This window comes from Dipteris shenzhenensis, chromosome 12 (genome assembly GCF_047967505.1).
Source record: "Dipteris shenzhenensis isolate YYH24624 ecotype China chromosome 12, Dip_SZ_1.0, whole genome shotgun sequence".
Lineage (NCBI taxonomy): Eukaryota > Viridiplantae > Streptophyta > Polypodiopsida > Gleicheniales > Dipteridaceae > Dipteris > Dipteris shenzhenensis.
Window position 1 is genome coordinate 27,101,914 of NC_141607.1, and position 12,634 is coordinate 27,114,547.

The 12,634-nt window shown below is 45.7% G+C and overlaps 1 protein-coding gene across 1 annotated transcript; it reads right to left on the reverse strand.

Annotated features, from left to right (window-relative positions):
- Window positions 1-7,833: 7,833 nt before the first annotated feature.
- LOC147896049 (pentatricopeptide repeat-containing protein At3g16610-like) lies at window positions 7,834-12,043 on the reverse strand. The gene has a single exon (XM_087382428.1). It carries the CDS (start codon window positions 11,544-11,546, stop codon window positions 8,106-8,108), a length of 3,441 nt encoding a protein of 1,146 aa, XP_087238554.1. The 5' UTR covers window positions 11,547-12,043; the 3' UTR covers window positions 7,834-8,105.
- Between the last annotated feature and the right edge of the window lie 591 nt (window positions 12,044-12,634).

Genomic DNA, 12,634 nt, shown 5'->3' on the forward strand with positions numbered 1-12,634 from the left:
AAACGCCTGAGTTGTTCTATGCATCTCCTATGAAAACACAAGCACGAGGCTATGTAGAAGCCCGTGGCCAAGAGGACCTGCTTGGCCACATAGGCCCGCTCTACTAAAGAGAGTCTCACCGAGCGAGCTTGCGCCTCACACCCTCTACCACAAGGGCAATCTGCTGCTCTGATTATCAATACCTGCCTGGCATGCTAATTAAATTGATGTCTAATGTCACAGGATCCAGCGAAAACCAAAAGTGGCTCCTTAGTCCATGACCTCCTGAGCCTCCTCAATCACGATAAAGAAGACACCTGATTTGGTCCAATTCGAAAGCCTGCCAGTATATTCCTCAAGGGCACCCCCTTAAGGCTCATTGCCATGCTCTCCACAAAAGGGGCCGTGTCATCTACAAACTTCGAGTCTTAGAAGCTCGTTCTCCTGGCAGATCATTAAGCGCACCTAGTGAGACCAACCATTTGTGAGCATAGAAAGTAGCCCAAAGTCTCTGTTGAGATATCGAGCTCCACTCATGATATGCCAGGGTGACCGTTGTGCATTTATGGCACCAACTTGTTAGCTGCAGATGCGGTTGGTACACCCCCCATGAATAATAGCTGGATGACAGCTATCTTTATGTACTCTAGTTAGTGGCTCAGTTAGTATGCCACCTAGGTTAGCTGAGTTTGGTTTGAGACCCACATATAGGGTTCATCTATTCCTTTTGTACTAAGAGAGAGAGTTCTTTTCGCTTTCATAACTAAGAAGAGGAAAACGGTTTTCAGCCTCCACCTTTGTGTGTATTCCCCCATTGTGTATGTGAGAAAGTTGCAAGTGAGACACCTTACCTCTCTCCCACTCTCTTCACATGGTATCAGAGCTTGGTTCGTGGTACGGAGCTCAAGGAAGCAAACCAAGTTCGCAGTGTCTTGGTAAGAGGATCAATGTTGCTTTTCTTTTTCAAGTTTGGGAGTAAATCTCTACAGGTAGCACAGCCGCAAAGTGCAAGAGTGCACTGTCTCAGATTGAGACGCCCTTCGCGGTGCAACGAGAGGGTAGTATATGCTATGGACAAGGGCAAAGCCCTTGGTGACATTATTTTTTTGATTCAAGGCCTTTTTGAGACCCATTTTGGTGACGGAAGTTTTTCGTAGACACTCAGAAAAGTGTCCTGTTTTAGCTGTGCGACCATTGTTCTGCAGGTCGGTGAAAAGTTACCGCAGAAATTGCATCGTATGCCTATGCGCAGAGATATTGGGAGTGACAGAATCATTCTTATTGCCTGTTGATGCAAAATCGTCACTAGGAAATGACTGTGTAGTCAAATACTACTTTCATCAGCTTTGCAGATCTGCCCTTGTGAGACAAAAGTTGTGTTTTTTGTAGTGACAGAATATTTTTGCAGTGTTCTGTAATGGCGTCTGATGCCTTTTCATAGATAGTCACTAAAAAGCTTGACAAGAACAACTTCCAAGCATGGAAGTTTAGAATGACAAATTTCCTCAAGGGAAAAGGCTATTGGGAGTTCATTACTGGAGCTGAACAAGAACCAATTATTCCTAATGTTCCCAATCAATAGAGTTGCAGGCATTTAAAGGATGGCATGAGAGAGCCAGAAAAGTTATGTACTGGCTGTCTATCAGTATTTCAGATTCTATGATTGTGCATATTCAGAATGCAAGCACGCCGAAGGAGGCATGGGATACTTTGACAAAAATGTAACAGCACAAATATCCAAGCCAGGAAAATGTAGCTCAAGCAGGAGTTGCATAATGTGCAGAGAGAAAATATGAGCATCAATGACTACCACATGAAGGTGAAGAAGATTGCAGATGCACTTGCTTCCATTGGGTCGCCAGTGGAAGATGATGATTTAGTATCTGTGACCTTGAATGGTCTAGGAAAGGATTATGCACAGTTCCGGACATCCATTGCCGTCCGTGAAAAATTTTCTAATTTTGAGAAGTTGATTGCTCTTCTAATTTCTGAAGACCAGAGAAATGGTGGTGCATCTTCTTCAGGAGGAACTTCAAAAGAAACTGTCTTCTACTCAAATGCTGGCAAAGGTAGAGACAGAGGTAGAGCAGGCCGATCTCGAGGCCATGGCAGAAATCAGAATATACAGCAAATTCAAGAAAACCAGTCCTATGGAGGAGGACGTAGTAACCTTAGAGGCAGGGGGAGCCAAAGAGGTCGTGGTGGATCGCAGAGAGGCCAAAATGCAAATAGCAATGTTTAATGCTACTACTGTGGTAAAATGGGTCATATGGCTAAAGATTGCTTTAAAAAGCAGAATGACATTATGAATGGAAAATTGCAGCAAGGCAATTATGCATCCTTTAGTAGACAGGGTGATGACAGAAATGACCATTTGTTTATGGTGCAGCACATGACCAATTCTGTGACAAGTACAGAAGAAAGCAATGATGTGTAGTATGTTGACTCAGGTGCGTCAAATCACATGACAGGTCATACAGAATGGATGCAGGATGCAAGGAAAATAAAAAAACCAGGATTTGTGGAGACTGGTGATGATACTACACATCCTATTGTGCAGATTGGTAAATTTCCTTTATCTATGCTAGATGGAAAAAAGAAATACCTGTCTAATGTATTTCATATCCCAAACATCACCAAGAACCTGGTTTCTATTGGTCAAATGGTTGAGCAGGGCTTGCAGGTCAGATTTAATCCTCATTGATGCTTTGTTGAGGATATGAAAAATAAAGGTCGCTTGATAGCAAAAGGGAAGAAGAAGGGCAGGATGTTTACGTTGGATGCAGACATGCCTGAATTAAGTGCAGTAATGTTTGCACATGGGACCGGTGTAGTTACAGATATTGATATCTAACATAAACGCATTGGTCATGTTAATATAAAGCGACTTAAATTAATGCAAGCCCAAAATATTATTGCAAGATCGCCTAAGTTCAAGGTTGCAGAAATGCATAAGGTATGTGAAGCCTATCAATTTAAAAAACAGGCAAGGAAACTATTTCTTAGACATGTTCAAGAGAGTAAGAGGCCATTGGAATTAATCCACTCTGATGTGTGGACTACTAAAGCTGCATCTATTGGAGGCTATCATTATTTTGTCACTTTTATTGATGACTACAGTAGAAAAGTTTGGGCGTATTTTATAAAAAAGAAAAGTGAAGTGCTTGGGCATTTCAAAGCTTTTAAAGCTATGGTTGAAAAAGAAACAGGCTTGCAAATAAAATGCCTAAGGTCAGATGGAGGAGGAGAGTACCTCTCAAATGAGTTTGCAAGGTTCCTGCAAGAGCATGGCATAAAGCAGCAATATTCATGCAGTCATATCCCATAGCAAAATGGACTTGCAGATAGGAAAAACATGCATATTGAAGAGGTAGCTCGTGCCATGCTCAACGAAAAAGACCTGCCAAATTTTTATTGGACTGAAGCAGTTGCTACAGCAGTCTTCATAATGAACAAGACTCCCACTGTAGTATTACATGGCATGACGCCAGAGGAGAGGTATACTGGTAGAAAACCAAATATTTCTCATTTGAAAGTTTTTTGTTGCATTGCCTATGTTCATGTGCCAGATGAGTTGAGATTCAAGTTGGATCCAAAAGCTGAGAAGTGCATCTTTATTAGATATTCTCTGCAATAGAAAACATATAGATGCTATAATCCTTCTACTCGTAAGTTTACACTAAGCAGAGATGTTATTTTTTATGAGATGAGTAGCTGATATAAACCAGTAAATGTGATTGATGATGTAGATGCACAAAATGGTAATGCTGCACAGAATTCACAGCAGCAATCACAAAATATTAGTGGACCTGTAGTGTCCTCTGGCAGTGGTTCACATACTTCGCCATGGACAGGCAGATTGAGATCAGGAGAATCTCCTCAAAGCAATGCAGATAGTGGTATGCAAGTATCACGAAAAGGAAAAGAGAAAGTAGATCAGTCCATGGTTGATGTGAATGCAGGTCATTTTTATGTGGATGGTGAATCCAGTGGCTCAGAACAGGGCCTTGATGATGAGTTGGATATTCCTTCTGTTATTACACCTGGAGTAAAAAAGACAAGGGATGTTTTGAGAGCACCTGATAGTGAGTCTATTTTGCACACGTCTACCAAAGTCAAGTATCCTGTGGATAGGCTGAAATATGATGGATTTACAACCATTCATTATGCCTATATGATCAAAGTGATATAAGAACCAGAACCCACTTCTTTTGAGCAAGCCATGGGAAAAGAAAAATGGAAGAAAACCATGGATGAAGAAATGGATGCCTTGGAAGCAAATGTGCCATGTTGGTGCCTTTGCCTAAAGACAAGAATGCAATTGGCTGCAAGTGGGTTTATAAGGTGAAGCACAATGCAGATGGTTTTGTGAGCAGATACAAGGCAAGATTAGTTGTCAAGAGCATGGGACCTGTTTCAGCCCGTAAAGTGGCTTCTTCAGTTTACAGACCTTACCTTCTGAACCGGGAATCACAAAACCTAGTGATTATTCCACGTATACCTCCTCCTTGAGATCTCCATTCAGAAAGGCGGATTTTACATCCATCTGAAACACGGGCCAACTTTCCTGTGCTGCTAAATCCAAAACACTGCGAATTGTGGTTAGTCGAGCTGTGGGAGCAAAAGTATTCTGATAATCAAAACCATGTACCTGTGCGAATCCTTTTGTCACGAGCCGAGCCTTGTACTTATCCAACGTGCCGTCGAACTTATACTCGGTCTTGTACACCCACTTGTGTACACCCACTTGGTGCCGATTACCTTGCGTTTTAGTTATCGATCCACAAGGTCCCAAGTGTTGTTCTTCATTATGGAGCGATACTCCGACTGCATAGCCTCCATCCACATGCACAGACATATGGCATTGATTATGAAGAAACATTCAGTCCGATTGCAAGGATGGCAACTGTAAGAGCAGTCATTGCTATGACTGCATCGAAGGAATGATCTTTACATCAGATGGATGTAAAGAATGCCTTCTTGCATGGTGATTTGCATGAAGAGGTCTATATGGAGCAGCCACCAGGTTATGTGCATGTTGTTCATCCTGAGTTTGTTTGCAGGTTGAAGAAAGCAAGAAACAGCTCTTGTCGAGCACAGAGGCTGAATACAGGGGTGCAGCAATGGCTGCACGTGAGGTAGCTTGGTTGCATAAGCTGTTTTATGATATGCATCAGTCTACAGATGGACCAGTTGTCATTTATTATGATAACATGAGCAGTATACACTTGGCAAATAACCCAGTCTATCATGCTAGAACAAAGCACATTGAGGTGCAATACCACTATGTGCAGGAGAAGGTTCTAGTAGGTTTTATTGATCTAGTTTATGTCAGCACAAAGGATCAGGTAGCTGACATATTCACGAAGGTGCAAAGAAGCTGCGCAAGTTCAGAGACCTGTTTGGTGTGCAGGAATTCGGATTGAGCTCGAGGGGGAGTGTTGAGATATCGAGCTTCACTCGTGATATGTCAGGGTGACCGTTGTGCATTTATGTCACCGACTTGTTAGCTGCAAATGCGGTTGGTACACCGCCCATGAATAATAGCTGGATGACAGCTATCTTTATGTACTCTAGTTAGTGGATCAGTGAGTATGCCACCTAGGTTAGCTGAGTTTGGTTTGAGACCCACATATAGGATTCATCTATTCCTTTTTTACTAAAAGAGAGAGTTCTTTTGGCTTTTACAATTAAGAAGAGGAAAACGGTTTTCAGCCTCCACCTTTGTGTGTATTCCCCCATTGTGTATGTGAGAAAGCTGCAAGTGAGACTCCTTATCTCTCTCGCACTCTCTTCACAATCTCTACCATGAATCGAAAAAGAAGGGTGCTAGAGGGCAGCCCTGACATACAAAGTGAAAGAAGGCATCCCTCGTATGGACCCCAATAAGCATCTGAGTGGCACTCCCCATGTACAAGGTTGCAACTCCCCGATAAGCATCTAACTGGCACTCCGAATATACTGTTGCAAAGGTCACCTCCCCATCTGTAAGCCCCCAAATGAGGAGTGCGTGGGGGAGGGAGACGTAGGGCAGGATGTGCCCAAGAGAGAAGAAAGAGAGGGGGCAGCCACATGGGCAGCACCTCACAGGATTGGAACCTGCAGATGGCATCAGCATGGGGAGGGTAGTGGGCAGGTGAAGGGCCTACAACAGACCCTGATAATGGCACGGTACAGGCGGGTCAGGACAGCAGGTAGTACAAGTGTACGGCGCAGGACACGTGGCTGGGAAGAGGACCTGGCAGAGGCGCAGATATGGCAGCATGTACAGGCCCTGATATGCAGCAGCAAATATGGCTGTCAGTGGGCAGAAGGCATGCCTTTTATAGGCTGGATACCTGCCTTAAATGGAGGGCCAAAGGGCCCTGGAAGTTTGGGCCAAAAGCCCTAGGGAGTGTGCCCTTTTAGGGCTGGACCAGCCACAGACTGGTCGGCCAGTCTGGTCGGCCAGTCTGTAACAGGCTGGTCGGTTTTTTGCCAGCCCCCTTGGGGCCTATAAAAGGAGAGATCCTGGGCCTCATTTCACATCCAACAGTTCAGCAGAACCAGCAGCAGACAGGAGCAGCCAGAAGACATTTTCTTGGGCCTCATCTTGGAGGTGAAGGAGAGTAGAAGGTGTGCTGCAGACTGAGCTCTCAAGGGCTGAACCTTGGCTGTCTCTCAAGGCAGCAAGGTGTTGTGTTCTAGACAGAAAGTCTACAGAAGCTCGAGGTGGAGCACGCGGACTCGAGTCTAGAGATAGCAAACAGATAGGAGAAGGACCTTGTGGTAAGATCAGAGGACCACACCATTGGTGGGACTCTGGATCTGTCTCTTTTGTATTGTGTCCATAGTTGTGGACGGAAATATATATTTTGGTGGTTTCTCTGTCTGGTTGGTTCATTGTCTATTGATGAGTCTGCACACCTATTGTATGCACATAAGTAAAGAAGTCTGTGATTCCACACCCACACCGCACACTGTGTGAGCTCCTAGGCATTACTATAAGTCTTCCGCTGCGTGTACCCTCTGTTGGGTATTTTAAACCCTGTTAGAAACTGTCATGCTCAAACCATCACCATCTAGCACCCTGCGTGCTACTTGGATGCAAACCGTTTGCACTCCCATAGCCTGCCTTCTACCTCAACAGAGTTCTCTGATCTTTGTTAACCGCCGTGCTCCAATGGAGCTTGGATGGGCTGGAAAATCTCTTTGCCGCTATTCTTCCTTCTATCTTAAAGGGATAAAAGTGTATTTGTTGGGAGTGTTCTTCTTATTTGAAACGTCCTTAGAATGAAGGGAACATATGTGACGTGTAATCAGATAGGATTAATTGGGTCAGAGGGATTTTACGGGTCTCCTCCCCACCTGTAGGCTCCTAGGGGGAGGTGTACCAGCAGCATGTTAGGGCCACATGGGCAGGGAGAAATGCTGCCATGTGGGCAGATCTGATTACATATGAAGTCAGCCATGTAGGCAGCGTAAGGAACTGTTGCATTGTCCATGGAAAAGGGCAGAAGTGCGGACAGTAGCTGCAGCAGCAGGAGCAGCATGTTTGTGGCTGCTCAGAGGCTAGCCAAAGGCCCAGGACATGGTCGTTTGATGGGAAGTGAGCCAGTAGTCTGCTGGCTCAGGTCAGGCCCAGTGCAGATAGGTTGGCAGACTACAGACAGCAGCACAGCAGTCGGGACAGTACAGTAGTTGGTCGGGCCAGTAGGCACCTGCCACTTGGCAGACTAGTCAGCAATAGGGCTGACCTGGTCGGGTATAGTACAGACTGGTCGGCCAGATCAGCAGGGCATTTGTGATAGGGTCTTATTGGAGGGTCCAGAAATTAATCTGTGCATTGAGTTTGGGGTGCATCCACAGCAGCACCTTGTGCCTCAGGTTTGGCTTCCATCCAGAGCAGCAGGGAGGCCAGGGATATGTCAAGAGAACACTCTCTGCAGTAGCAGATCTGACCATTCCAAGCCTGGAGGTTCTTGACAAAACATATGGGTATCCCTTTGGGTGTATACTAATTAGGGCACACGTGACAGCCAGCTTTCACTGCCCATATGACCAACTTTCTGTACATCAACAGGCATGGCTCATGATATCCAATGCACTCTGGGATATACACTTCTTCATGTTGAGGGAGAGATCTCCTAGCTCTGCATAAACACTTTTGCTTTGGGAACATCCTGTATCCCCACCAAATATGAATGTGCAATCCCACCAATGTCAATCGACCAACTCTGTCCTGGATTTGCGTCAAGCTGCTTCTCTTCCTCCTGCATGTGAGCATCAGCATAGATGTTAGACATCAAGATATAAGCTGCAGAATCCGTTTCATCCAATTGCACTGCATGTTTAAAGGCCAATCTTCCAAGCTCCACATTACCCCATTTTCGACAAGCACCCAACATCATATGCCACACCACAAGATTAGGATGAAAAGGCATCTTCTTCACCATTGCTACAGCCTCATCTAATTGACCTGCGCGGCCAAGGAGATCTACCATGCCAGTGTGATGCTCAACAGTTGGAGCAATGCCATAGTCTTTCATCATGGCCTTAAAGTACTTCTGGCCCTTATCCACCAGACCGGTGTGACTGCATACAGTAAGAATGATAGATAACATGATGCCATCTGGCTTTATGCCTTCTCCCCTCAGTTTCTCAAGCATATGGAAAACAATTTCACTTTCTCCTAGCTGGGCATATCCTGCCATCAGTGCAGTCCATGAGACTACATCTCGAACTGACAGCCTGTCGAACACTTCCTGTGCTTTTGCAACCAAGCCACATTTGGCATACATATCCACCAAGGTCCTTGCAACAAAAGGATCTCTTTCCAGCCCCTTTCTGGCAATCTCCACATGTATTCCTCGACCCTTGTCCATGGCTCCTATGCTGCCACAAGCTTTCAAATTGCAAACAAATGTGACAGCATCTGGAGGGATACCCTCCAGTTGCATCTGTTCAAAACAGTCCACAGCTTCCTCACCATGCCCATGCTCAGTATATCCTGCAATAATTGCATTCCACGAGACCACATCTCGAGCTGGTAGCTTGTTAAATGCTTCCCGTGCTTGTGCAAGCGAGCCACATTTGGCATACATATCCACTAAAGCGTTGCCAACGAGAAGATCTCTTTCCAGCCCCTTTCTGGTAATTTCCACATGTATTTCTTGGCCCTTGTCTAGGGCTCCTATGTTGCCACAAGCTTTCAAACTGCCAACAAATGTGAAAGCATCTGGTGAGAGACCATCTAGTTGCAACTGTTCCAAACAGTTCAGCGCTTCCTCACCAAGCCCATACTCAGCATATCCTGCAATCACTGCATTCCACGAGACCTCATTTCGAATTGGCAGCCGGTCAAACACTTCCCGTGCTCTTGCAAGCAATCCACATTTCACATACATATCCACTAAAGTGTTGCCAACAATAAGGTCTCTTTCCAGCCCCTTTCTCGCAATTTCCGCATGTATTTCTTGGCCCTTGTCTATGGCTCCTATGCTGCTACAAGCTTTCAAGCAGCAAATAAATGTGCTGGAGTCTGGAGAGAGACCCTCCAGTTGCATCTGTTCAAAACACTTCAGTGCTTCCTCACAAAGCCCATGCCCGGCATATCCTGCTATCATTGCAGTCCATGAGACCACATCTCGAACTGGGAGCTTGTCAAATGTCTCCCGTGCTTTTGCAAGCGAGCCACATGTGGCATACATATCCACCAAGGTGCTGCAAACAAAAGGATCTCTTTCCAGCCCCCTTCTGCAAATCTCGCCATGTATTTTTCGGCCCTTGTCTATAGCTCCTATGCTGCCACAAGCTTTCAAGCTGCAAACAAATGTGAGAGCATCTGGAAAGAGACCCTTCACTTGCATCTGTTTGAAACAGTTCAGTGCTTCTTCACCAAGCCCATGCTCAGCATATCCTGCAATCAGTGCAGTCCATGAGACTATGTCTTGGACTGGCAGCTTGTCAAACACTTCCCGTGCTTCTACAAGTGAGCCACATTTGGCATACATATCTATCAAGGTGCAGCCAACAAAAAGATCTCTTTCCAGTCCCCTCCTAGAAACCTCGGCATGCATTTCTTGTCCCTTGTCTATCGCTCTGATACTGCCACAAGCTTTTAAATTGCAAGCAAATGTGCCAGCATCTGGAGAGAGACCCTCCAATTGCATCTGCTGGTAACAATTCAGTGCTTCCTCCCCAAGCCCATGCTCGACATATCCTGTGACCAGGGCATTCCACGAGACCTTGTTTCGAATTGGCAGCTTGTCAGACACTTCCCGTGCTTTTGCAAGCAAGCCACATTTGGCATAGATATCCACCAACGTGCTGCCTACAAAAACATCTCTTTCGAACCCATTTCTGGCAATCTCGGCATGTATTTCTTGGTACTTATCTATGGCTCCTATGCTGCCACAAGCTTTTGAGCTGCAAATAAATGTGACAGCATCCGGAGAGAGACCCTCTAGTTGCATCTGTTCGAAACAGTTCAGCGCTTCCTTGCCAAGACCATGCTCGGCATATCCTGCGATCAGTGCATTCCACGAGACCTCATTTCGAACTGGTAGCTTGTCAAACTCTTCCCGTGCTTTTGCAAGCAAGCCACATTTGGCATACATATCCACCAAGGTGCTGCCAACAAAAAGATTTTTTTCCAGCCCTTTTCTGGCAATCTCTGCATGTATTTTTTGACCCTTGTCTATGGCCCTTATGCTGCCACAAGCTTTCAAGCTGCAAACAAATGTGACAGCATTTGGAGATAGACCATCTAATTGCATCTGTTCGAAAGAGCTCAGCGCTTCCTCACCAAGCCCATGCTCGGCATATCCTGAGATCAGTGCATTCCACGAGATCTCGTTTCGAACTTGCAGCTTGATCAAAGCTTCCCGCGCTTTAACAAGCGAGCCACCTTTCGCATACATATCCACCAAGGTACTGCCAACAAAAAGATCGCTTTCCAAGCCATTTCTGACAATCTCGGCATGTATTTCTTGGCCTCTTTCTACATCTTGCAGCCTTGCACAAGCCTTCAGGAGGGTCACGAAGGTATATTTGTTCGGATGTACAGAGTCCTCTCGCATTTTCTGGTAGAGGTTGAGGGCATGCTGTGATTTCCCACATTTGATATAACCCATGATGAGAGCAGTCCAAGAATACACATTCCGATCGACCAAATTGTTGAACACCTGATGGGCATCGCAAATGCTTCCAACTTGGGCCAACATTGGAACAAGGTAGTTCGCAAAAGATCTATGATCCTCCAGCCCCCTTTTGCACATGTAAGCGTACAAGCAATTGATATCCGCTAAATTTTTATTCGTTCTGCACTCATGCAAAATACTTGTAAAGTTCTGAACTGACGGCAGCTGGGGCATCGGTTCTATAGACGTGAGTGCCTCCTCTGAGCTCAGCGTTTTCCAACCACTCTTCTCTTGCGGATCTTGTGCATTCACCTGTACTCCAGACTTGAGGCCAGCCATGCTGCCCTCATCCATCAAGCCACCGTCTTGGGCGTGACCAATGGATGCCTTGGCCTTTTTCTCCAGCAGGTATTTGGCCAACCTGGATTGTACCCGCCGCCTATCCATAGCCTCTCCTTGGTAATTTTATGCTCAGATCTGGAGATCTTGGGCTCATATGTTCGTTAAGGTTCACAACAGACTAGCCACTCTACAGCTTTTCCCGTGCAAGTCATTCAGTTCAGACTCGTCGCAGGTTTACATTTCTTTCTCGGTTAGCTTGTTCTTTCCAATTAGCACTTCAGTAGGCATGCAAAGCATGATCCCGATGAAAACTGCAAAGACTTAGCCGGGTTCTCTCAACTTCAATCCACGCAAGAAACACAGTGCCTGAACACGAACATTGTCCCACCGCCGCTCCACGGTCCTGGGGGAAGCCTGTAAGGCAGGTAGGGGTTGATAGTCTGCGCGGATGAGCTGCCAAGGAGTGGGAGTGGATCTCTGGAAAACCGGGCCACTTAGAAGGCTGCATAGTGTCGTTGTCGTGGCAACGTTGTTTATGAGAAGATCTCGTATCAGCACTTACATGGGTGTATAGGTGCCACACCTCATGTCAAGCCCCACGGGCAGCTCACCATTCTATCTTGGTCACCCCGTATGAATATTTTAATTCGAGTTATTTGCCTAGTGCTGGTCCGTTTTTGGTATTTCCCAGTGTGGTGTAGTGTCCAAATGGGTGATCTCTTAGTTGAAGTGCGCGTATGTGGAGTTGTCTCCACGCTATATAAGGCGTCCTTCAAGTGGCTTTCGTTTTCATAGCATTGCTGTGAGGTCAACTATGATCTTCGTTCATATCTCACCTTGTAAACGTCTACGAGAGCTGTTGAATCGATGGACACCGGAAGCGGCACGTTTGGACGAGGTATTTGTTGTTGGAGGGGTGAATTTGCTGGTTGAAGCTTTTTCGCATTGATTCGTTCGCTTATTGCTGCTTGCAACTCGTGCATCGCGTGCATGCTTTTCGACTTGCACTTCATCTCCATTTCTTCTAATTTACCTCCTGTATTACATGCATGCTTTTCGACCTGCACTTCACCTCCATTTCTTCTAATATCAAATTTCGAATTCAACTTTATCTCATTGGCTTGTCTTTTATGCGCATGTGCAAAGCTGAAGAAATACGAAGCCAACGGAGGGCCTTGCTGCGCCAATGATGC

Bases quoted from the DNA above. Each gene is read 5' to 3' on its own strand.
- LOC147896049 (XM_087382428.1), bottom strand. From the start codon at position 11,546: ATGGATAGGCGGCGGGTACAATCCAGGTTGGCCAAATACCTGCTGGAG.